Source organism: Apostichopus japonicus, chromosome 15, assembly GCF_037975245.1.
Source record: "Apostichopus japonicus isolate 1M-3 chromosome 15, ASM3797524v1, whole genome shotgun sequence".
NCBI classification, from domain to species: Eukaryota; Metazoa; Echinodermata; class Holothuroidea; order Aspidochirotida; family Stichopodidae; genus Apostichopus; species Apostichopus japonicus.
The window spans coordinates 14,039,972-14,067,597 of record NC_092575.1 but is presented as its reverse complement, the minus strand read 5'-3'; the positions used below and the strand labels follow the sequence as shown (position 1 = coordinate 14,067,597).

The following is a 27,626-nucleotide window of genomic DNA, read 5'->3' as shown; positions in this document are numbered from 1 at the left end:
ATTGGAAAGTCGACCCTATATCACTGTGCCCATCTTATGTAAACCCCACCCCATCCCACCCGTCCTTACTTTTGTACACTTACCCAGCAAAATTCCGTTTAGTGCCAGGGCGCGGCGGATGTAATGCGGACATCATTTTATGCGCACTGATGGTCAATGAGGTGCAATGTATCATACACACAGTAAACTACGTGAGCGGTTGCCGATACCAAGTGCACGGGGAACGATGTCAAAGGCATTGAGAGACTAATCTGAAACTTTGCGTAATTCCGATATTTAGCTAAGGCCTACGGTGTTTTACTTGTGTAGCTGAACTGAAGGTCTTAAATTAGCAAACGAAACCTTATCAAAACGTGACTAAATTTGCATTAGCCTTATAGTAAAATAAAAGGAAACATCAATCGACTGGAAATGTACAATATGAGCATGCGTCATGTACGGACAGGAAGCTCAACTTCTATTTAATGGCCCGGAAACTCCTCTTTTGCTTAGTGTGTTTTGAAAGAAGACACTATATTATTCTGCATATATTGGAGATTCTTATCAAAGCATAGATGAAAACCATGTAAATAAACCACGGAGCAAAACCAGAGTGGTCATTAATCCCCTCTCAGAGTTGTGCCACTCTTAGCACCGCGATATTACTGTTTAGCATCCTGTACGGTTTCTGTACTGGATAGTAAAAACTGTGTCATTCTCGGGTATAGCTGTATAGCAAAGTTCGCACGGAGCACAAGGAACAAGTACGTATCAGTGAACTGGTTATTTGACCTAAATCGTTAGTAGCCGGGAACGAGACCATAAAGATTCGATTCAGATGATGCAACAAGTTCCACTGTTTTCTGATTATACTTCGTTCCCAGCTATGATTGACTCCATTCAAAGGTAAGCATACCTCTGAAGTAGTATATTTACTGGTTGGCTGTGCAGTATTCACTTCACTCTGCCTCATCCAACTTACAATAAGGACCAACGGTAAATTGTGAACGAAGTTGAACCTTTTGACCAATACAGAATAGCAGGATTACTACTGTCATCATTGTGGTATAAATTGCTGATGGCAGCTTCATATAGGGTTGTTTCTCCTTAATATCGCCGGAGCATCTTCCAATACATTCGTGAATGTTCTAAATACGTATTTAGAAAATTACCATAACAAAGATATAGGTACATTCGAGTTGCCGAAATTGTATCTACCTACCCATGTACCACCTCACACAAACCTATGGAAAATCCTTGGCGTGATCCATGGTACCCCAATTTCTGGGAAGTTGTATTTGTTGTAATCGGCTGGGATTGGTTCGAGGGTGCCAATCGTACTTTTGTATGTATGTATTTTAGATCCTCCTGCAAGCAGGAACTCATAAAAAAAAGCCTCATTGGCTTATGAAAGCAGCAGGCTGACCGAAGTCAGTCTCTTAGATTCATATTTAACGTCCATGACCATTTTCATTTTCACCTGGCCTTAGATGCAATTTGGTGCTCCAAATGAGATTTTTTCTCATTTGGAAACGAAAAAGGGGTTTTCTGACTTGCGAAGCGGGGGGGGGGGGGGGGGTGGGGCGGAATGATACTTCCGCCCCTCCATATTTTTCACTGGGGGGAGGGGGCTGGCGCCACCAGCCCCCGGTTCCTACGCTCTTGCCCATGACTATGCATTGTCAATTGTCAACAACTCTGTAACTGGACGACATACATTAATCTTGGAGTGACTCGTACTCGGGACCTTATGATTGAAAGGCACCGGCGTTAACCACTGAGCTAACACGCCTAGACTGGGCTACACTGTGCTAGACTCAGCTACACTGAGATAACACTCCACTTTTACCAAATATATAATAACGACATGATATGAAATATATTTCTTTAAAAAAAAACTCTCCTTATCTTCTCAACTTGCTTTAGTAGACTATTTGAAACATTGGAATTGTCTTGTAAAATTAATGTTAAATCTTAGCATATACGTTGAATGACTGTTCAACGTCAGTAAGGCTATAGAATTCCACCCACAACAATGTCGTCAACTTTTAAGCACACTCACTCAACATTTAGTTTTCCTTATCTCTTGTTATCTGTTTTTAATTAGACAGAAAGTAAAATTTATAAGTTATTAGGATTATTAAGTGGCTGAACAGCACAAAAAGGTTATTCGATAACCAGTTAAGTTGACGGTTTCATTTAAATTTCATTTTAAAGCGACAGAGCAACTCTCCATATTGGAAGATGGATAAGATCACGCACTTCACTTTGTAAAAGTAAAAGTTACTCAGGCTTCTTAATTACTAGACTATTTAAGGGCTGAGCAGCACAGAAGGTTATGCGATAACAAGTTCAGTTTACGGTTTCGTTTTAATTTCATCTAAAATTACAGAGCAACTCTCCATATTGGATGATCGATAGGATTCATCTTACTTCAATTTGCAAAAGCTTCTCTTAACTGGGGAAAATATGTTATAACTGTTTGTGAAAAAACGATCAGTTTCGTGCATATAGTAAGCCTGGCAACACGGAATTTAGAGCACTTCGAAAGCCATTACACTCTAAAAAAGATGGGTAATATTTTCTGGGCAAGTGCTCGGTTGGGGAATTCTTTAACAATATTGGTCAAAATCCCTGCTCTATGTGTTGACCAACTTATAGTAAAACAGAATTTAGTAAACCGCTGTGCAAAGTGAATGAAATATACCCAACATTTGGTAAGCGTCCCGCCAAATCGAAAGTCACTGGTACTTGTGCGACGCGCACATCTGCGACGAAAAAATGAACGTTTTGCCTATACATTTGTGTGTGTTTGCATGGACAAACACCGTACGTTTCGTATCATCGCATAAGCTCATACATACAGTGTAGATGACGAGTGTAGATGAAAATACAGAAGATGGGCAGGCCTATCGAAGAAATCCTACAAAAATGGGGGGTTGAAGAGCTGATAGACAAGTTTCAAGGTAAGGATGTACTATTAAAGAGTAGGCTGACAAAATTACAAACCTATATTATGTTGATATGAAAATGATGTAAATATTGGTATACAAAGAGATAGCGTCAGGTAAGGTCGAAAAGCATAACGAGTAACGTTACTCGATAGGTCAAACGTAACTTACCTAGTATAGCCTAGGTCCAAATTAGGCCTAGCTTTTGGCTATATTGCTATACTACTACTAGTAGTAGCTGCAACGATCGAATTGGAATTGAATTTATGTTAATATTAACGTAAGACATTGGGACCTAACTTGACACCAGATAACCGTGCATGAAATTCATTAATGTACAAGTTCCAAGGGTACGTAGATAGTAGGAGTAGTGTACGTAGTACTTTTCTAGCCCACTTACTTAGCCTACGCTACTGGCCAACTAGCACAGGCTTAACGTTAGGCTATGCCTATAATTTGCTCGATCGAATTTGTACAAATTAAGCTACCAAGCAAACCCTACCGTCTGACGTTAGGTCTAGTAACCTAGGGTTGTGCCCAGGAATTTTTAAATTTAGAATTAGCGAACTGGTTGTTATTCTAGTGACAGATTGGGGAAGGGTCAAAACGAGGGGAAAGGTCAACTCGAGTCAAACTCAAAGTGAGAGTAGGCCTAGGGGGATGGAAGTCAAATTAAATTTGCTCAGTATTTAGATACCAGATAATACTACTTTTGGAGCCCTTAAAACTGACGATGTCTTTGAATATTTACTTCAAACATAACCACTTAACGTAGTTTAAGCCTGTATTACCCTAGCCAATACATTGTAACTTGAAAAAAAAAAATGGTAAGATTGAGAACAAATCCTGTAGGCTTAGGCTAGGGCATATGAATAGGGCCAAGTTAGTTTAGTGATCACTATATGCACCAGTTAACAGCTTACTTGCTTGAAGCTAGCAGCCATTAAGACTAAGACTTGTAAGCGCAGCCACTAACAGCATTCATCATTTCATCATTGATATTGAGCTATATATACATCAGAGTACTGTCTGCGCTTGAACTTAGTGGCCGCTAGCTTCAATGAGGCAAATTGCTTGCATATAATGACAAATGCAGTATTCAGATCCTCATATTCATAATCAAATTATACTAAGGTTGCCCTGTTACATTGTCATGAAGCTTTGTAGCAAGTAGTAACACATACTTTACTATAGTAACTAACGGTACGTACAGTAAGTCACGTGCAAAGCTCGCCAACGATAATAAGCTAAGCCTATGTAGGTTAACTATATATGAACTGATGCTTTAACGATGCAAACTATCACAATAATTTAGAACGTAAGATTGATTTAATACTATACACAAAATTTTAAGTGTAGAATTTCAAAATTTCTATCAGTAATTGAGTAAGGTTAGATATTTGAAGTTTTCCTTGCACCAGATGGATAGAGTGAACAACGTAATTGGCGATTTTTGATATAGTGCTGGGTGAAAATGTTCAGTGCTGGGCAGAGCCAACAGACTTAGGTACTGTACTGTATAGTGCAACTAAGTGTAATACAAGTTTACAATGTACAACACTGTAAGATGGGGCATTAACAGCAAAATATAAAGGGCATGATGGCGCAGCTTCTTTCAGCTGTGGGTAATGTCAAGCCATGCATCAGCTATACCTTGATGGCAATGAATTTAATTGTTGTCACAATTGTGCATGGTGGTATTTATTAATGTTGCAACCACTGTCATAAAGGGGGGGGGGGGGGTAGGGCACTGTTCAGTCAGTCGTAATAATGAATATATACAATATAAATTAATTTTAAGGGATGTTTAGGCTCCTGCAAATAAATTAAAGCGGCAAACTGTGACAAGTGTTATCACTAAGGATGCTTTGCAGGTTAGACCAGAAAAATAACTTGCCCAATACCACAAACAAATTAACATGTGCTAATAGTATATATGGAACTTCCTTCAAAACTGACTTCAAAGTTAAAATTTGAAAGCAAAAGCTTCCAATAGGGCAGCATCCATCAACATCCAGTCCTATTACAGTCATATGATATGACTCACGAAGCTTTCAAACTCTGCTTCTCATGATAAGTTGTGGTTCATTGTTTTTCTTCTTTCTTTTTTTTTCTCAACAGAAATGGAATTGATGTGACTGCATTCGCCTTGTTGGATGAATTAAGTATAAAAGAATTGATTCCCAAAGTGGGACTGAGACTGAAATTTTCAAAGGGTTGGCGAGAAGAGGTAAGCTCTAAAGATGTCATGCACCTGTTTCAAATGCCTTAGGACTATAGAAGGAGGCAACAAGAAACTTTTTTTCCACCTCAAGCATGTACATGGCATTGCCAATAAAAGTAGGGTGAAAATTGTTTGCAGTTAAGGTAGATGTGTGCTAACGTTTAATACATTATGTGGCGGCTACAAGAAACATCACTTGACAAAGCATCTTCTCAGCAGGAGCCATTCATAGGAGTTCCTCAATGTCAACACAAGGAACACAATAGGCCTGACATAGACTATAGCAATGAAAATGAAACTGCAACAATGAGGCATGACTTAAATTATCCTTTCTCAGTTATAGTAGGATAGATTTCTATCATCTTTTGCAGGAAAATGATGATAGTAGTACTGTAGGTACATATTACATATTGAGTAACATCATCCAGATGAACACCTAAAGTTGTATATTGCATTAACAAGCCTGTCCAGTTCATTTTGCAGTCAGCATCCAAGAGTAAGTGCAATTAGCCCGCACAAAGCAAACCCAATTACATAGAAGTTACTTTACAATTCATTTCTCAGCACCAGTAGCACCTGAAAATGAAGAAGAACTTGTTATGATGAATCAATGGCTTAAATACAACAAGGAACCTGAAGACCAAGTTACTGTTTTCATGGGGAAACAGCTTTCTACCGCCAAAAGAGAATAAAAGAAAGTCTGGGGAGTGTTAACACCACCATTGCTGAGTTTCCACAATTGTTGGACCCAGGAATGGTAAAATTCTATTAAATACTTTGCTTTCTTTCTTAATGATTAATATGATTGCACCTGACACTCATTACAGCCAAGTTAGGCATTTTCATATATATTTTTTTATCTTTAAAGACAGCTGTCTATAGACATATTTGATTTGTTTTTGTAAGGCTTAAATGAAAGTTGTGTATGTAAAATCTGCAGGTAATCTATGTTCTTACACATTGAGGGGGAATAGTAAAGCAGAATGCCAAACAGTGTTCACTGATAGTTTGTTCTCATGAAACCATCGTTACCCTGGGTTACTTTATGTATGTTGTTTGGCTGTTAAAGGTCTGAAATAATTATCATTAATTATCATTTAATCCACAAATAATTGGGTTCCACAGTAACTATTTTCTAAGCTTTTTAATGTGTGAGTCTTTCCATGTCTAGCATGCAGCTGTTCCCAAAAAGAGTCATGTTCCACTGGTGACTTAAAAAAACTATTTCATTTTTATTTTAGATTGAGCAAGACTTTGCATTGCTGTATCCATCAAGATCAAACAAACTCTATCAAAGATGGGAGAAGGTGGCAAGAAAAGTTAATTTATACAGCCAACAGCTAAATTGGAGGGAGGTCCTTGGTATGCAGAATACAAACATTGATGACCTCACAAAGGGTAAGCCTTAATATACAAAACAAACAGACATATGTTGACTTGTTGGTCCATCAAATTAGATTGTCATGAGCTGTAGTTACATGAATGGTGATATTGACAGTAAAGTATGCTCACTGCTTTGTACTTAAAATACGGTTCCTGCAATTAATAGTATGCTGCCTCTCATTGGTGATTGCTGTTCAAAAATCAAGGAATAGAGCCTTTTAATTGTTTTTTTGGACAATTGGAAGAAACCTTTTAAATGGTTAATAATGAAGTCTAACATTGCTTTAAGTTTAAGGGGGACTCCAAGTATGTGGTACTCTCACATCAAGGCAATATTTCCACATCAATCAGGCAATGTTAATGGCACATGCATGTCAGTGACAACCCTTTATCAGACTGTGTCTCTATGAATCTGTCCATGCACATGCACCATTGAGTATTGATATATGATCATATCTTGTGAGGTTGTTATCCTTAGTTTATTCTTGTTAATAGAAATAGGTCACCAGCCAGAGGTCAAAATCTGCAAAGTGCCTCTTCTAGAGACTATAAAAATTTTCACGTAATGAATATTTGGAAACTTGGTTGTTTAACGTTACCAAAGGTTAGAATGTATACTGCTTCTCTCATTACTACAATGACAGTTTAACAATGGAAGTGATTCTCATAAACAGAAATTTTAAAAGGTGCCTAAATATTATATTTTGTATTCTGCAGAAATTTAACCAGCCAGTTTTAAGGGGTGAATAATTAACAGTTTAACTGTTTTTATCTTCACAGAAGAAACAAAGAATCTGGCCTTTTCCCTGTTAGCTATCATATTCAGAAGTGGAAGGAGTGGAAAGGGTAGAAAGGGTCACAACTCAGCAAATGATTCAGTAAACTGCTTCATTGATGTGCAACCAGTAAGTTTTTCTACATCTCCATTTGAATGCAGGGCTCAAACAGCAGGTTTGAAATAGTGACTCAAATAACTCAGACTGGGAAGCTCAGACAGATCTCATATTTGATGTGTATATCAACCATATTAAGTAAAAGAAGTCTTCCTTTTTTTCTGGGGGGGGGGGAGGGTCAAATGTTATTTGAGGTCACTGGGTAAAATTTTTGAAAGTTTTCTTGACAGCTCCAGTAAAATGGGGAGCTTAGAGGGATCTCAAAATTGTTGAAGACTGCTCATTTATATTTACATTTATATTATATATATATATATATATATATATATATATATATATATATATATATATATATATATATATTATATATATATATATATATATATATATATATATATATATATATATATATATATATATATATAAATGAAAATCGTAATGAGTTGGAAAATCAAGAACAGTGAAAAAACTTTCAGCCTCCACCGGGATTCGAACCACGGGCCTTCCGCTCTGTACGCGGACACCCTAACCACTAGGCTATGGACGCTGATGTCCAGAGGTTCGAAACTGGTAAGGAAGGTCGTAATTCCACTGTAGGCGTTTGTCACCTGTATCGAACAATACTAGTTCTGTTTTTGGTGACATATTTTGCCTTACTCTAAAGATCAAACATGATGCTAACCAACTCGAAATCATTTGTGATTCCTAAAGCCGGATCTCGAAAGAGATACTTTGAACAGACTTTATTATATATATATATATATATATATATATATATATTCATAGCTACATGGTTTTTATATTTGTGTCATTTCATGAAATTGTAGATAACTGCACTTCTTAAAATAATGCATTTTTCTTTCTTTCCATAGGAAATGTTTGACATAGACCAATATGTAAAGACCCTCAAAGCAACAGACACCCCACAGCCATTTGTTGTGTGCAGGGAAGTCGGATAACTCCATCACAAACTTATGTCATCATAGAACGGAATGCACTCCCTCAGCAGTCACTCATGAAAGCTATTGACGTATGCTTTAAGGCCATGTACATATTTGACATTGAATATCAACCAACGTGTAAGATTGCATGGCAGTTTTTGCAGGTTGTGATCTATGACTTCACTGAGGCAAGCATCACAAGTTCCATTCGAAATCTGCGTGCATTCATCGCATCAGATTCAAAGTAGTTCTTTCATTCCTAACTATTCATGTATTTATATCATGCATTACATCTTGATAGAACAAATTAAAGTGTAAATACTGTGTAAAATTACAGATGATTTTTCCATTGTTCTATTACTTAGCTTTCATGGCTTGGCATTCAAGGAATTTGGTGAATTACAGTATCAGTTAACTTGGTTTCATCATTCATGTTTAAGTGTTTGCCATTTTATTTCATACTGAATCAGCCAAAAATAATTTGTTTTAATAGATTACCCTGTATATTCATTAACACCATCACAGTAATGTCTTACAAAATCAGTTAATATTTTTGAAAACCTGTGCATAGAGTACTAACATGACATGATGGTACCCCTAGCTTTGGTTTAGCATCACAATGATCTGGTGTTAGCTAACCAGTCTCGTTCCAACAAAACTAAAACGTAATTAAATGTTGAAACATAAGATATGTGTTTCTACCTGTGCTGTCTCATTTGGATTAGTTTTCTATTACTGATAGAAGATTTAATATGGGAATCAGCCTTTGGTCATCTTTTAAAGCTTATCTAGACTTGTGCCAAAACAGTTTCTGATTCATGATCCTTAAACTGTTGATTACATGGGTTGGTAATGCTTCCCTGCTCATATATTTCTTGAATTTGAGAACTAACCAGGCGCAGTGTAAAAATAAACACATTTTGATAAACAATGACAGGAGAAGCAATGGGTGAACGAGAGAAGTATGCTACAATAGCAATGGGTGAATGAGAGTAACATGCTACAATAGCAATGGGTGGAAGAGAGTAGCATGCTACAATAGCAATGGGTGGAAGAGAGTAGCATGCTACAATAGCAATGGGTGAATGAGAGTAGCATGCTACAATAGCAATGGGTGGAAGAGAGTAGCATGCTACAATAGCAATGGGTGAATGAGAGTAGCATGCTACAATAGCAATGAGTGGATGAGAGTAGCATGTTACAATAGAAATGGGTAGACAAAAATAGAATGCTACAGTAGCAATGGGTGGATGAGAGTAGCATGTTACAATAGCAATGGGTTGACGTGAGTAGCATGCTACAATAGCAATGGGTGGATGACAGTTACATGTTACTATGACAATTGATTGACAATAGTTGCATGCTACAATAGCAAAGTGGGATGTGATAAGTGTATTTTTTCTTTATGATTTTCATCTGTTTTATCTGCTTTAAATTTGTTTTGATATGCTGCTTCAAGAAAGTAGATGTTCAATAAATCATTCTACAATACACTGTGTTGTAAGATCTGTCTTTTTGGGTTTGGTGTATGCTATACTTGTTCACAATCATCCAACCTTCCATGTTCATCCCACCTATTTTAATTTATATCATTCAACATTTTTGTGTATAGTCAGTAAAAAAAACGTGAAATAGTGAAATACCTGGATTGATCATTATGAATATATTGATTAACTATCCATTACCCAATAAAGGGAGAAAACCTGCTTAAATAATGTCGAAATATCGACCAATAAATAGCCCTATGTTGCCCAATTAGTAGTAAAGGATACCCAACCATATGATATTCGTATTCAATATTTCGCCAACAAATGATAAACATTGCCCAACAGGCCAGTTGGGTAATTTCTTAATTACTATTTATGGGTAAAATAATATGCCCAACTATGAGTAAAAACATTACCCAGCGGCAATTGGGCAAAAAATGCTCAACAGTTGGTTGGATACATACTTCCCCAGCGTTGGTTAAAAGTTGGGCAAAAAAATGACCAACTTTTTTAGAGTGTACAGTGCTTGTCTGATATCATTCTCAGTCTCAGACTATATGCAGTGTATAGTGTGTGTACGAACAGTATACACAGTAGCATTACACACTTTTCTGTTGTTATATGATGGCACCAAACCTGTTTCGCACATTTGGCTGCATACATTTTCAATAATTTTTTACGTAAATATGATATACCACACTTGGTAGAAATGTTTCATGTAAGGTTTAACATTGTATATAACCCTCGCTCAACTAGTCCTGAAGACCGGGAACTCAGGGCCTTGACCCGACGTAAACGAGGTACCAAAATAAGAGTACAAGCGCAAATATTGTAGAGTAACATGGAATTTCTAGCTAGGAACACCTGCTGCATCTATAAAGTGCCCTCTGAAGGGGGGGGGGGGGGTAGGGAGATGCCCCCTGGGGTATTACTGAAACATTAAAGGTACCAATCGGAACGTATGCGCAATATCATGCAGCCAACATGCAGACAGTCAACACAGCGGATAGTGTGCGCGGTATATAAGTAGTGTGGCACTCTGCAGTACACTAATTGTTCATTCATACGTGGGTTTATATCTGACCATATTAGAGACTCCCCAGGTCCACACGATGCACATGATCCACGACAAGAATACATGCATATCTGTGTATTTCATTTCGTTTCGTTTATTGCTGCCATTAAATCACAAAGATGTACATTTGTTAATTCATAGTTAAAGCAATGAGGCAGCGGGACCCAGAAGTAAGATAACTTTTCGAGTCTGGTCCCTTACAAATTAAAACGAGAAAAATTAAATTGTTATATTAAAAGAGAACAGAAAACATCAATGAAACATATAGAAAAAGTGACTTTCTATATTGCACCCAGATATTGAAAGCTCGTTCGATTTAGCTCATGGCCCTTGGGCTCCCAGTCTAATATAGTCAACATACTTAAGAGATTTCAACATTGTCTAGTGTTTTCTTGAGGAGGGTAAGGTAGGAGGGGAAGGGAACAGGGGAAGGGAGGACAGGAAGGGGGGTAAGAGAGAGGGGAAAGGGCAAAAGAAATTCCATATTATCTTTAATCCCTTACGTCACTCTCCTATAAATAACGAGACATGACTAGCCAACTTTATTGTCCTCAGTTGTGCCTTCATGCCTTCTACCAGAACACCAAATGAGATGGAACTTCACAATTATGGCACAATCTTCTATTAACTAACATTTTTTTAATGTAAAATATAACTAGCCCTTTTCTTCATATTTAAAAGAACTCTTTATTTCTCTGAAAAAAAGAAGATATTCCATCTAAAACGCATGCGCGAAAATTAAAAATAATTGGGAAGCGGCGCAAAAAGATGCAATTACGTATACACCCAGCATGTGCATTGTTAGGTGTATAACACTATAAGGTCTCTACCGTTCATCATATACAGTATAGTCTTTTGAGGTGCAATACGAACCAATCGTCGCAAATTAAACTGTCGACAAACAAATCTTAACCACAACGAACAGTATTTCTCATTAGGTAGATGGCCCAATTTACTTACATTTTTAATAAGAGTATATTCCTCCAAAGCTCTGGGCAGATCAGAATTCATAACAAGGGAGGTAATGAGGAGAGACTGGGTGGACGTATAGGGCCGAAGGGGCGGGGGTGGTGAATGTAAACCTCTAAAAGGGTGTGGCTACACATGTACATGCGAGTCTCTGCAGAAATAGGTATAATGTATATATACTTCCCTGGCAGTGTTTTATCTACCACTAAACCCTCACCAAGGAAAGAAGTTGGACTTGGCATAACAAATAGTATGAGATGTTATCCATATTTGTGATATGCTACTGTCATAAAGTTAAAATCACATTTTTGGTTGAGTTGGTTAGATTAATATTAACATATCGGGTTAAGATCCGGATTCGAAGAAATTTAATCGATTTAGCCTTAAAAGGAACATTCCAGACGCTGCAGGAGTATCTTATGTTTTTGTTGCATATCTTGAGGACGAAATAACGAAGTAGAAATATTACTAGCACTTTTCATTAATAGCTAGTGGATTTCAGATATGGTAAGATGTATCAATTATGAAGATTCGGTGTATGATAGCCTCGTTACAGCGGCTAGAATTCCCCATTATGTCAATCAAAACAAATATACGTAAAGCCTGTCATAATTGAAGTGTTAAATTAATGTAACAAATCACGTTAATCTATTAATTAGTTCAATGTCACTCCTAATGTAAAATATCAAATCAAAGTTGTGATATACATGAACTAATTTGTATATTTATTTTAGGAAACTATGTAGGCTATAAATTATGTTATGCTAGACGTAACTGTTTGAATAATTCGGGCCGGCACCCTATATCAGAAGAATATTGAGAAAGTATCTAAATGAGGGCGCTTGAAAACATGCACATCACGGGCAAACTAAGCTTGGGACGTGAACGTTGGTGTACCACATTTTAATTTGTTAAAATGTTAAGTTTTGCACAAACTTACATGTGTTTGGGTTCGTGTGTACGTGTGTGTGCGTGCACTTGTTTTGTATTCTGACCGAGGACTTGAATAAAAGAATTCCAGGTCCACGGATGTGATTTCTAAAGAATCACCACGTCCTCGAAATAATTCGTTTGTGAGTGCGTGTGTGAGGTGGAGAGAGAGAGAGGTAGAGAGAGAGAAGTGGGTAGAGAGAGTTAAAATATATGTACCTCTGGCTGCCAGGAATACGATTGTGTACATACAATGGGTTCATTTCTAAACATATATTTATTTCAGGATTTGAAGGTGTTATGTCTTTGTGACATGCTTTTGGGTATTTAATCGTTATCCTTTGACTACTTACCATGTGACGCTTGTATTCCCCGAGGCACATCAAATAAAGGTGCACTACCATACGTCTGACATCTATCGTACTTATTGGGTTTATTATAAATATATGTTTGAGACAACAACAAAAAACCACTTAGACCCCATTAAAACAAACAGAAATCTGTTTGGGATGTATCATGCTTTCAAAGTTGGTGCCATTAGATCTAATGATCTATTGCCTTGCTCCAAACTCACATCTATAATAAGCAGTTTAATAAGCAGTACAGGCAGTAAACAAAAACATAAAAAAATCCTATCATAAGTGACTCGATGATATCATACTTAGATCTAATGCCTTGCTCATAGGCGTACGGGACCATTTCAGTTTGGGGGGGGGGCAGAACTTTTTGTGCCCGAAAGTTCCCGTGACACTATCTAAGCGGAGCGCCACCATCGGTTGGCGCGTAGCGTACAAGAAAATTTTTGGCAAACAATGCCTCTCAGATTGCCGGAAACGGCACTTCTGAGGCCTTGCAAGTTGCATCTAAACATTCTTTATTTAAAATCTCACGTTTTAGAAATTTACACTTCCCCAAAAATTTGGTAAATTAGAAGAAGAAAAACAGGTAACATCACTTTGAAGGGGAAAAATGGGACAGTATATTTTTTAAGCTCCCATTTAGTTACCTTATTTATTATTTTAACACAGTACTCAGCTACCTCCAGGAAAACATACATTGTTCAACGACACGTAGGCGGGATAATGCCGCTGTGTCGGGTGAGACTGCAATTTGTCTCACAAAAAGTATAAAATATAACAAAGAATATGATAAACCTGCACTCCCCCCCCCCCCCACCATCCATGAAAAAGAATTTTTTTCTTATAAACACTCATGTTGGGGATGTCCAGGTCAAGGGCGGCGGAAGCACTTTTAATCTGGGGGGGGGGGGGCACCGACATCAAAGGGCACTTTGCAGAAATTCGATTGGACTGATGCAGCCTTATATTTAGTACCCTTTATAACTCTTATTGCATTTTATCATATTAGTGTATACACGTCACTCCATCAACGCCCCCCCCCCCCCAAAGGAAAATATGCATACTAGCACTGCAATATCCAATGCGCAAATTGGGTAACCAAGAACAAGTTTTCTTTTGAGACAAAATGAGGTGAAATCATGCTAGTTGCTAATGTAGGAATCTTCCGAATTAGAGTTTTTTTCTTGTTAATATCTTAACAATTTTTTCCCATTCGAAATAGCTTTGAGTTTGCCCCACAGAAATTCATTAAAAGGCACAGGCTTAGCCAGGATTTGCAAAGTTGTATGCACGACTATCTGAGCGGAGCGCCACCATCGGTTGGCGCGGAGCGTACTATAAAATTTTTGGTTTTACGAACCCCTCAGATGGCCGGAAACGGCCCTTCCCGAGTGTTCATTCTGGTTCCCTGGTCTCTTGCTAATTTGAGGCACCTCAATTTTTATGTAGAAAAAAGGCACATTTTCAACCTGAGGCAAAGTGGGGGGGGGGGGCACGTGCCCCCTGTGCCCCCCCGGTTCCGCCACCCTTGGTCCAGGTAAACAATTGACTAGTTAGAAAAAAATTGATCGTGCAAAAAGCGTGGTAGCCCAGATGAACTGCGCTTACGGTGGTGTTACACGGAAATATTCGGGCATCATGATGCTAAATAAAGAAAATCATAGAATTGTCGGGCAAAAATTTGAAAAAGATTCGGGCAAGCTACTGCATATTTATATATATGTATATATATATATATATATATATATATATATAGAATAAAAATATATATATATTTTTTTCAAGAAATTCGGGCAAAAGTCCTGAAAAATTCGGGCAGCCTAAGGGGAGAAAAAAAAAAAATATATATATATATATTTTTTTCTCCTCTTAGGCTGCCCGAATTTTTCAGGACTTTTGCCCGAATTTCTTGTCCTCTGGAAATTGGGGGAGGCAGTCTGCCCCCTGCCCCCCCCCCCCGCCTCGTACGCCTATGCCCTTGCTCAAGTTTCCATTATTGTCCTTAAATCAGTTGTATCGTTCAAAAGGAAAAAGATTTATGTTAGAAAAAGACGTGTTAGGACATAAGCCAATGTGAGCGGTAACTGTTATATAATATGATTCTCTTTGTACAGCAAGCAGCATTCATATTTCTCTTTGTACAGCAAGCAGCATTGATTGAATGGTTAATAAATTCAGGTCATAACGACATCCACCGTATTGATATTGTAAAACTTAATATTTAGACTGTAAATCGTCCATGAAAAGGTTTAATAGACGCTTGACTATTCAAACATTATATAATTCTTTTCTATCTTAAAGAGAAAGAAACTCAAAGAAGGCAAGGGGGGGGGGGGGGTTGAGGTGAAGAGCGAGAGAATTTCAATTTTTATGAAATTTAATTCAAAGCCCTGGAGCGGACCTTTGTGAAAGTTACAGTGATTTCCAATAGTTCTCTGCAGTAGCTATATATTAACTTTAGCACAGAAATACATTTCAGAGAGTAATTCAATTTCATTGGAATGTACTCCAAAGCCCTGGTGGTGTACAGTAGATGTTAGGGAGAGTGCTACTCCGCCACTGATAGTAATACTTTTTCTATAAAACATTTGTTACTTTCAGTGGCGTAGGAAAGTACTTTTGAGTGGGGGGGGGGGGCTGAAGACTGATGGCCGGCCTGGGGGAGGGGTCTAAGGGGAGGGGGTGTCCCCCTCCCCTTTGGAATTGTTTTGCATTTCCAGGTGGCCTCAGATGCAATTTGGTGCAATATAGCACACTTCAACACCCACTCCATTTTGTAAATAATTTTGCATTTTCACCTGGCCTTAGATGCAATTTGGTGCTCCAAATGAGATTTTTTTCTCATTTGGAAATGAAAAAGGGGTTTTCTGACTTGCGAAGCGGGGGGGGGGGGCGCGGAATGATACTTCCGCCCCCCATATTTTTCACTGGGGGGCTGCGCCCCCCAGCCCCCCGGTTCCTACGCCCTTGGTTACTTTGACAAAGGGAGTTGTTCAACCATACTCGTATTAGACCGAACAATGTAATGTCCACTAAAATGTTGTCATATAATAAAGAAAATGCTCGCTTTCCTTTTCCAGTTTTCACTTTTATCTTCCTAAACCAATCTAAATCTAGTTTCCATTCGACATGTTTGTTGATAATTGTTTCAACTATATTAACTGCACATTAATCCTAAGATTTATCTGGCTTGATATAATCGAAACGTTTTACACGCTTCTTTCTTAACATATTTTCGGTTTCGTATGGTTGTCAGTAGATAGTGTAATCAAAGTATTGACAATTACTTAATGATCAAAATATCGGACGAACTGGAGATCATCCAATTGATCAATAGCGACACCTTTTAACTTTTGTTCAAGTGAAACTTGGAGAGGTAAGTAGCTGTAACAACGGTAACTGACAGTAATAAATTTCCTTCAGTAAGACAGATAGCCATCAGTAAATGTGAATCTTTTTGCAAATGGGTAAAATGAAAGGTTATATTAAAGAATAATCAATATATATATATGATTATTACTTTGTAGAAAAGGTCTGACAGAGGTGGTGACGATGGTTACTTATCACTTTAGTCACACTTTTCTGTTGATAATTGCTGCCTTTTGATTCTTAGAATATTTATTGATGAACTTTTTGATGGTCAAGAGAACAGAGCAGCCTTGATTTAGCACAGACATGCGTGAACTTCTTTGTTATCTCATCTCTCTACGTGTAATGTGTAGGGAGATGAGATATTATACTTCAACCCACATTAGAAATGAGAAGAAGTATGTGAGTGAGTGTGGGTGGGGATGTGTGTGTACAAGGTTGTGACAAAAACTCCTAAACGGCTCGGCCGATTTTCTTCAAACTTGATGGGACGGTACCCCAGGGTAAACCCTTTGTGTGTCGCAGACCCCCGGAACCAAACGTCCAAAGTTAGAGGCCAAAGGTCAAAATGAGTTCGATTTTGTTTCTCAAACTCCAAGGGAAAACATTGAAATGTGGCTGCCATGGGGACCGAGTTCAAAGGTCAAATTTACATTTATAACGCAATTTTATGTCAAGAACTCCTCCTAAACGGCTGGGCGGATTTTCTTCAAATTTGACCAGAACCAAAGGTCAGATGTCAAATTTAGTGAAAATATATAGGAAACCCAGAATGAACACTTGTGTAGGTTGATATTATCGAAACAATGAAACTGGCTTAAACCAATTGGAATGGAGTGGCGGGCCCGATTTTAATCAGGTATGTACAGTATAAGCCTTTTAACCTCAGTACGATGTTCGCGTTCCATTACAATGGCCGGTCAGCCTATAATCCATCGCCCAGTATTGATATATTTCGGCCTCAAGCCAACGTAGGTATTGTCTACAAAGATATTAAAACAAACAGATGAATACAATTACGAAAGTACCATTCGTTTTTTACGTTTTTAATACAATCATGGAGCTACAACCAGTTGTTGTAGCTACATGATACAACTATTGCTGACAAAATAACTCAATTATTTAACTTAATTTTCATGTAACATGATTGCCGAGGTTAAAAACTTAGTTTCGGCTAATGAAAGAAGAGTTAAATTGTTTCAGGCATCACAAATGGAGAGGAGCTGCGAAGAAGTGAATTGTTGTTGTATAGTAATTTAACGCAACCACCTTCATTTCCATATTAAATCTTTTTGAAAGGACTATAGTGGAGTGTTATAGCTCAGTGGTTAACGCCGGTGCCTTTCAATCACAAGGTCTCCGGTTCGAGTCACTCCAAGATTAATGCATGTCGTCCAGTTACAGAGTTGTTGAAAATTGACAATTCATAATCATGGACGTTAAATATGAATCTAAGAGACTAACTTCGGTCGGCTTGCGGCTTTGATAAGCGAATGATGGCTTCTTCGCGAGTTCCTGCTTGCAGGTGGATCTAAAATACATACATACATACATATTCGTCGTCGTCGTCATCGTCGTCGTCGTCATCGTCGTCGTAGTCGTCGTCGTCGTCATGAAGACAAAGTGTTGCCGAAGGTGCAAACACGGCGATTCCTTTAGCTATTCTTCTTCTTTTTTTTACTTTGCATTTTTCATTCTTGTTTCCATGTTCAAGCTGATTTTACGCACTTGACACTGAAACAATGAAAGCACTTATTAGCTACATGGGGACTCTCCAATATGGTCAGATATAAACCCACGTATGAATGAACAAGACTACTGAGAGTGCCACACGGCTTATATATATATACCAGGCACACTATCAGCTGTGTTGGCTGTCTGCATGTTGGCTGCATGATAGTGCGCATACGTTCCGATTGGTACCTTTAATGTTTCCCCCCTCCTCCCACCCCCCTCCAGAGGGCACTTTATATATTTTATATATATTTTTTTCAAGATTAAATGTGTTGCATGGGTCGGGTGAGGAAGTTAAAGTTAGTTAGGGGGAGGGAGGAATGTCTCCGTTGGCCCATCGTCTAATTAAATATGATGGTCCCACTCAATTTTGCATGTTCTTGATGATAAGAAATATTTGCGTCAAATCGTATGAAGTGAGCGTGACACATTTGCGTGTTACCTAATGGCAATATAAGATCCTAATACAAGACGATACCATGGTTACGTACATAAGGTTACCCAATTTACCGAACTACGTTTATACCTTTCATGCTTAAACCTGATTTTTGTCATGTCACGCCTATTTCAATGACACAACATCTTTTGTTAAACAGAGTAAAACAGAGTTATGGATGAAAGACAAATAATAAATTAAGGTGAGTTCTGGATGAAAGACAAAATCATTTATTTGTTCTATGTTCAATTTTTTCAAACCCACACTCTATGAGAGGGGACGCAAACACCTCTTTTCAAATCAATAGGAGGAGGAAATTTAAGTTTTATTCCGTTCGTTTATATCTTTGTTATAGAGATCTAATATACAACTGTCATGGTTCAGTAACGTATCGGCAAATGAATGAGAAGGAGGGGCGGCGGTGAAAGGAGAGTAGCTACGACCTTGCAAGGGACTAGCTATTGTCTCCTATAACTTATGCTTTATAGAGATTTTAGCTACTGATAGAGTCGACCATGTCAGAGTGTTGACAAAATATACACGCAAATACCGCAGTTTCAGAGTATCAATAAATACAACAAGTCACTGCGGGCTAAACAAAGTCTTGTAGTTGACGAATTCCCGATCCCCGTGTTTCCCAAATCTACTTGCATAAACTCAAAACCCTATGAATTCTGTTTCGAGTTTCGAATTACTGTGCTATTTCCAGCCATTCAGATTCCTAAATAAGATTAGTCTGTCACATGTAGTTAACGTGTTTGACTTAATAAGTATTGTCCCTTCCTCATTCAAAAAGGTCTTGAAATTGTTTGTTGAAATGTTAGGCTTAATCCCAGTTCATAATCGTCTGCATAGAATATAGTTGTAAGGGAGACAACCTACAACAAGAACTCTCTTGCGAGCATAATCGTAAGCGACCTTTTGTGAATAAGAAGATTTCACGGAATCGGTTTTTCTTTTACTGCTTGCTTCGAATTCATCGATAGTATCGGGGAATAAGCCTATTGTACATTTACGTCTTGAAAGGAAACGACATTCTTACTGCTTGCTGCAATGTAAACAAAGACATTAAAGCGTGAGCTTCTTGTCAATACAGATATTCAGATCCGTTGTTCTAATGAGAGTGAAACAGGATGAATAGAGATTTCGTTGAAGGCAGTGTCATTCACTGTTACCAATAGATTGTATCCAACCAATAATACCTATTTAAGCTCGTTAAATGTCAACTTGTCAAATGGCTCAGATGGTAGAGCAGTGGACTGGTAACCCGATGAAACTGAGTTCGACTCCATCAATGGTTGGTTATACACGATAAATTTCTTTTTCTCTTTCAGCAGTCGACGCTAAAGTCTTGATATATTAATTCAACCACATAACATTACTAGCTGATGTGGTGGCCGATGCTGTTAAGCGGGTGACGAAAGACTCATTCCTTGTCGGTCGTGTAAATCGTGGCTAGGGTTCAAGACAGGCCTCTGGCGATAATACCTTTGGCTGTAGGTATGGTACTTTTTGTGGCCTAGGATCCCGTACCATGTCTCCCTTGTTGTCGCAAAAGAACCCGGGAGGATGCGCAGAAGGTCGGTCAAATCGACCAGAAGCGTACTAGGTGGCGTGCGTGAATCCTTGCCTTTGGCCAGAGGTGGTGACATCTCTGCGACCGGCATGCTTGCAGCCACCGTCCACTGAATACGTGGCCTGATGAGGCGCTATTCTCCTAAAAGTGAATCTACGGATGCCTTTAAAAGCCATATAATTATTTTATATTAAAAAACACCCTGTTTCAAACTAGCGCCATCGAATTCCCTAAAAACCTTTTTTCTTGTCACTCTGAAGGTGGAATGAATTTATTGTAATGGGTTATTTGTGGTAAGCCAAGCAATTAAACTCATTGTTGGGTATAAATGTGTCGGCAAAGATTTACCCAACCTACACCAAAACAAGCATTATATTCGTTGCAATGCCAGAGACACACAAGCCAGCAAGACCATGTGATAACATTTTAATATACATAGAATTCAATCTATATCACTTTTGCAAGAAGACCAAAGTATACCAGTGTCAATATGGTCCCATTATAAGCAACAGTGTTGTAGCAATTCTCATACCGGATAGTAGGTAGTTTCGGAAACTGAGTGATTTTATGAACTTTGTTTGAGATTCACAAAAAAAAATATATATACCCCTTATTGTGTTTTGATAACTTCGGGAACCAAATTAAATTTGATATGCCGTGGACCGTTAAAAACCACTGCTCTCGGTCTAGCTAGGGTTGTATAGCACATTTACTTATTTTTTGTTTGTTTTTTTGGAATGACCCTTTAAACAGTTGAGGTTCACTAGTTAAAGTGACTTGACCTTTTAGCCCATCAGACTAGTTCCTCAGTTGCAATACAAAACTCAAAGGGAGAAATTAAGATGATATGTTCTCAAATGACATGTTTATAATTTATTACCAATTTGTTAAGGACAAATGGTGTTGAATGTCATCCAAAGGGTGCTCTGTTGCGTATATGAATTTTAACGAACATATTCTGGTTGACCTTAAGAAACAACGGATTAACATTAACTATAAGAACTGCAATGATGAGCCGACGTGGGGGAGATGGAGGGGGGGGGGACAGAAGTTTGTCATGTCCTTCCTGAATGTTGAGCCCATGAGGTTGAATGGTGTGAAGGCGTTGCATCCACAGCCTCTCTCTGCTGATTCGTACTAGGTCAGGGCGGCTACCTAAGGATTCAATCCCATGTAGAGACATGTCGTTAATGGTATGGCTGGGAAGGTTAAAGTGTTCTCCAATTGGGGTCTCAGTCTTCATGGTGTTGACAGTGGATCTGTGACCATAGAATCGCTTCTTGAGGGTGGATTTGGTTTCGCCAACATACTGGGTGCCGTAAACTCTACAAGAGATCAGATAGATGACATTAGTGGTTGTGCAGGTGATGTGACCCTTAGTCTTATGTGTGAGTTGCATGCTGTGGCTGGTGATGGAATTGGATTCAACAATGTGGCGACTGCAGATGATGCATCTCGAAGTACGATCACATTTGAAAGTACCAAGTGCTGAATGGGTGTAGGGTTACTATAGTTAGAGGTGGAACAGCAGCACGCACAAGAAGGTGTCGTAGGTTGCTCGGACGTCTGTAAAGTCTTCACTTTATCCTTTAGCTACAAATTGTTAACTTGAAAGATTCTGACGAAGGATAAATATTTTCATTTTGCAGCAAAATGTGGAATTCCTCACGTCTTGTTAGGTTCGAGGAATTTTGTTGCAAAGATTTATCATATACAACGGAGCAATTATTTTGACGGCGCGAATATGTGTAATACATTCAACTGTTTAGTTCTTCTTGGTTTGATTGTTACAGATGTAATACATGAACAGGTGAAGGGACACTCGAAGCATGTTTCAGGTCAAAACAGCTACCATTTTGGTAACACTGTTTATAATATCTGAATGTAAAATTTCATTTATTACGTGTAGTATTATAAGGTTTCACCGGTGTATGCAATGATATTCATGTTTAACATATTGGTGGGTCGGATTGAGATTCAAACACGGAGGGTGGGGGAGAAGGGAAAGGGGAATTGTATAGGGGAAGGGGAATTGTATAGGGGAAGGATTGTGCGGAGTATACGGGGCTTAGATGCCGGTTGATAATATAATAGCAAAACCTCTCATATATATCTTCAGGCATAATGAATAACTTAACTAAAAAGAAACAGAGTTGCATCATTATTAATCCCACTCCCTGCCAACCCCCCTCCCCAACCTTATAGCTGTACCTACCGCATCGGTTCCAGTATACGAGGCTTAGTGTGACGCAACATATTATTATTCACTTGTTTATTTACTCATAGGCACTAATTATTATTTTCCATTATGTAAATTACTAGTGTAATAAACTTTCTGGGTCAATTAAAGTCGGTTTTATTTAGATGAAACAACAGAAAATATATATTTCGTTTTCGTTTTCGGTTTTGATATTTATATTTCTTTTCATCACAGCTAAAGTTTGTTACAATAGCCAAGCCTATACGTAGATGGATCCTTACAATGAAACATAAGCGAAAAGGATCCAGAGAATTGTACATCTTACCTCATTGAAGGATTATCCGAAAGGGATCCGACCAAAGGTATTTAAGTATTTTATTTTCCAGCGATTTTTATCAGTCTCAACTAAACTTTATAATATGTATGCTAATTTCTTTGCAATACGACATTTACGATTGAGGAACAAAGTCCAAAAACGACTGCATAACATTTTAGCCTCCTTCCCGCACACCCCGTGTCCTCCTATCCCACTGTAACTTCTCACTGTTCATATTTTAGTATTTCGTTTTCAAACGAATTTATCAGTCTCTATTGAAGTCACTTATAATTAAACATACTTGTCCCCTTCGCTCTTAATAATTAGTTTAGTTCCACTACTATCACTGCCATAGGCGTACGAGGCGGAGGGGGGGGGGGGGCAGGGGGGGGGGCAGACTGCCCCCAAATTTCCAGAGGACAAGAAATTCGGGCAAAAGTCCTGAAAAAATGCAGTAGCTTGCCCGAATCTTTTTCAAATTTTTGCCCGACAATTCTGTGGAGAGCGTTTTATGTTATTTGTTTTGTGACATTAATATTAATATAGGCCTAATGAATTTCTTTATTTAGCATCATGTTGCCCGAATATTTCCGTGTAACACCACCGTTAGCGCAGCTCATCTGGGCTACCACGCTTTTTGCACTTTTTTTTTGCACTTTCAAAAGTTTGTTTAACTAGTCAACTGTATACCTGGACATCCCCGACATGAGTGTATATAAGAAACGTTTTCTTGTTCATGGATGGTGGGGGGGGGGGTGCCTACAAGCCTAGAAGTACAGGTTTATCGTATTCTTTGTTATTTTTTATACTTTTTTGTGAGACAAATTGCAGTCTCACCCGACACAGCGACATTATCCCGCCTACGTGTCGTTGAACAATGTATCTTTTTCTGGAGGTAGCTGAGTACTGTGTTAAAATAATAAATACGGTAACTAAATAGGAGCTTAAAAAATATACTGTCCTATTTTTCCCCTTCAAAGTCATGTTACCATTTTTTCTTCTTCTAATTTACCAAATATTTGGGGAAATGTAAATTTCTTAAACGTGAGATTATAAAATAAAGAATGTTTAAATGCAACTTGCAAGGTCTCAGAAGGGCCATTTCCGGCAATCTGAGAGGCATTTTCGGCCAAAAAAATTCTTGTATGCTACGCGCCAACTAATGGTGGCGCTCCGCTTAGATAGTGTCACGGGAACTCTCGGGCACAAAAGTTTCCGCCCCCCAAACTGAAATGGTCTCGTACGCCTACGATCACTGCCCATGTTACTTTCAAATCAAACTCGAATAAACACGTGCACGGAGTTTACATGCACATGAAAGCTACTATACGTTATAAATGCAGGATACGCCCGTGCTACCTTCATTGCCTATAACCAATTAATTATCCTCTTCTATGCTATATTGAAACGCATATAGCCTATACATGTGCTGTGGTATTACATATTGGAGAATGCACTTGTATACGATGATACATTGAACAAACCGATCTGTATGTACCTCTTTTTGATCAATTCCAATTCTTGTTCAGGCAATCAGGCCTACATTATCTGAAGGTCTTCCAAGTAGTTACTTGCAATCAAATTGATCATGTTTATTGTTTCGTCTTTCCAAGATTCGAACGTTTGGACCACAAATCTTAGCCCGATCGGAATGAGTAGTAGAAGTAGAGAAGTAGAGCAAAACTTCAACGAATCGCGGAAAGTTTGTCAAGATAAGTTGGGACTGGGTATTGCGGTCTCTAATTCAGCACAAAACCTACTGGTAAGAAAACTAAGAAAATAAAAGTTTCCGAAGTCTTCAAAGCGTAATAGGCAAACAAATACAATTATACGATGAATTGCATTATTTCATTTTGAATTTTGCTTCGAAACTTTTACGTATTAAGAAGTATTATGGGGGATGTATGGAACTAAAAAAGGCTGATCATTCCATTCGGCTTATTTGCTAATAAAAATGATTCAGTTGAATGATTTAGCAGTGCTATCGAGTACATTCATAGTTGAAAAAGTGAGTCGGCAGCAGACGCGTTGCGAGGAATTTGCCGAGGGAGGGGCGAAGCCTGTAGGCAAACTATCTAAGCGTAGCGCCACCATGTGTTGGCGCGAAGCGTAAAAGACAATTTTGGCCGAAAATGCCTCCCAGATCTCTGGAAATGGCACTTCCCAGGCATTGTAAGTTGCATCTAAGCATTTTCTATTTTGAAATTACGAGCGATATTATAAAGAAAATACAAAAAATATGCTCAAAGAGGGGGCGGTCGCCCCTTCGCCCCCCGCCCTTGGCTACGCGCCTTCTCAGCAGAAACATATACCTACTCACCCCCTCTTTCAAAGTGCGCATAAGGAGTGGGTAGCGGCCCCTTTTCATACGCCAATGTGTGTGTATATATTACGAAGCAGAAAGGGGTTGGTGAAGGTAAGGTGTGCTAAGTGTTTACTGCACTGGGTGAACATTGGCTTAACGGTGTCTAGGTCCGTCAAGAGGAACGGCAGATGGCCGGGGATGAGTAGTGACGTGTGGGTTGTAAGAAGAAAAAATATGATATATCCACAGGTATACCCAGGTTGAAACGAGTGAATGTTGATTACTTGGAGGTACAGGTATCAACTTTATGTGGGAGGGAGCGGAGGGTCCGTTAAAATAGCTTAACTGAATCGGATGTAGGCCCTATACACTCACAGTCCACCTCCCGATATCACCGATCCGCCACTGATATAGGACAAAATCAACCATGACGGGGGATCGAGCGCTCGAGTGTGTGGATGGATTTGCAATTTGCAATTCTATAGTCAACCTTGATCGTCACCAGTGGCGGAGGGTTCCTACAGTCAGAGGGGGCGGATGCCCCCCCCCCCCCTCCCGACGGACTCAATGGACTGCTGGCGACCTTTTCAGCTTTTTACCACTTTTTACATATTCTCTAATATTGTCTTTTTTATTGCGCTCTCAAATACCTATTGACATTTGTCACATTTTGTTGGTGTAATTTTCTGACAAAATGGCGATGACACCTATTTATTCTTCGTTTATCTGCAAATTATCAAGGCCCGAAAAGGGTCATATCCGGCGATCTAGGGAGTATCTTTACTCAAAAAAATGACTGTACGCTCCGCGCCAACCTGTCGTGGCGCTCCGCTTAGATAGTGTCGAAAGCGCCCCTACAGACCATTCTCGCCCCCCTGACCAATACCCCTAGCTCCGCCACTGATCGTAACTTTATCTTCTATAACTTTCAGGACACCCTGGAAATGTTCAATGCAGAGGGAACGTCTCCATCATGCACGCTTGTGTGGATTGGAATCGTGCGAAGTAAAGGTAATGATTATTTCGAGTGGTTGAATGGCCAGCCATTCCAGCGAGATCAAAGGTAACTTTTTTTTATATGTGTATAGAAAGTTACATTATATTCCATAATATTACTGTTACGATCGGAAACCTTCACTACTCAATAATGAGAAAACGACGGAGAAGCAAGAGAAAACCTATCATAGTAAGTGGAGACCATATAAGTTGATCGGCCAAAATGATTGTCAGAATCAGGAACAATGTCAAAGTCAGCCCCGATTATTGCATGCAAAGTGGTTCTATAACAGCTGGTGTACCTTGTTGACCCGCTGTTAAAAATTGTGTAAAGTTGAGAACAAGTGTGGCCTGAAAAATAGTTAACATATCAAGATTCAGTATAGCAACAACATGTGGTATTTTATGCAATAAAATTAGAAAAACGGTTTCTAGTCAAGCATGTTTCATGGTGAGGGCAATAATATGTCGGCAAAACAGACAGCTGTTTGGAAACAAACTATACAACAGGCAGCCTTATAATAGACGTATCCGTCTACAATAATGCGCGACGACTCACTGAATATGAGCCATTTTATAAGGTCGCATGTTTAATATAGGGTCGATATCAATCCGTCCGAGTATTCAATCACAGGAGAAGTGCCAAATAGCAACAGGGTAACGTCTTTCTGGATATTTTAACAAAGTGATCGAATGGGTTTTTGGACGCATCTTTGTGGAATAATACGTTTGGAAGAACATGTAGTGCTAACAATAGGTCAATTGAGATAATATCAGGCCACTTTATAGACCTCAAAGGAGCAATATATAGGCTATAGGCTTCACTGCAGGCGTTAACGTTAGGCCATTGTTACAAATTCTGACAACTACAGTCATATGAAAAATTACTTGCAACACCATTGTCCTTGACCAATCTGTAATGCATTGTAAACAATGGTATCTGTCATCTGTGGCAATAAGGAGAGCTTCTTTCACTGAGTTGAGGTGTATTGCATTTGAGGATCTGACCTAATTGTCTCTGTATTAGAATAAATTCCAGTCACTTTAGTCGTTTTAAGGGTCATCCCTCATAAAACGTAAACGTGTTAAAAAAAAGACAATGCGGCCTGATAGCAGGGTTTTCCTTAACGGTCTTCAGTATATGGAACTTAATTATGTGCCTAAATTTTAATTGGCAATTGTTAAATCTCTGAAAACTGAGAACTGACGGATGTTAAGTGTTGTATGCATGTGATTACCACGATCAATCGATTCACACAGAGAACACAGTAACTACTGTAAATTTTAAAGTTTTGTACCAAAGTATAAACTGGATCGTGCTATAAATCGGTAGCATGTGCTATCAGGATTACAGTACGAACTGAGCATATGTGTAATTCCAACAAATCCAGCTTGATGCATTATTTGGGATTACACATTTTCTCAGTTCTTATTGTAATCTATAATAGCACATGCTACCAATGTATCACATTTATCGACACGATCCAGTTTTACTGTGGTAAA

At 38.6% G+C, this 27,626-nt stretch overlaps 1 protein-coding gene and 1 long non-coding RNA gene across 6 annotated transcripts; both read left to right on the top strand.

Moving 5' to 3' along the window:
- Window positions 1-735: 735 nt before the first annotated feature.
- On the top strand, window positions 736-26,186 carry LOC139980750 (uncharacterized). 2 transcript variants are annotated; one of them, XR_011797672.1, is made up of 5 exons: window positions 736-885; window positions 20,065-20,230; window positions 22,741-22,868; window positions 24,436-24,584; window positions 26,060-26,186. It is a non-coding gene; the product is annotated as an uncharacterized lncRNA (long non-coding RNA). The 2 variants fall into 2 exon arrangements; XR_011797673.1 differs by lacking the exon at window positions 20,065-20,230.
- LOC139981487 (uncharacterized) lies at window positions 2,539-9,862 on the top strand. 4 transcript variants are annotated; one of them, XM_071993901.1, is made up of 6 exons: window positions 2,539-2,945; window positions 5,052-5,160; window positions 5,719-5,911; window positions 6,396-6,552; window positions 7,318-7,442; window positions 8,303-9,862. In XM_071993901.1, the coding sequence occupies exons 3-6, from the start codon at window positions 5,909-5,911 to the stop codon at window positions 8,387-8,389; spliced, it is 372 nt and encodes a 123-aa protein (XP_071850002.1). In that variant the 5' UTR covers window positions 2,539-2,945; window positions 5,052-5,160; window positions 5,719-5,908; the 3' UTR covers window positions 8,390-9,862. The 4 variants fall into 4 exon arrangements, 2 of the variants coding, with proteins under 2 accessions (XP_071850002.1, XP_071850001.1); XR_011797864.1 differs by lacking the exon at window positions 5,719-5,911; XR_011797863.1 differs by lacking the exons at window positions 5,052-5,160; window positions 5,719-5,911.
- Window positions 26,187-27,626: the final 1,440 nt, after the last annotated feature.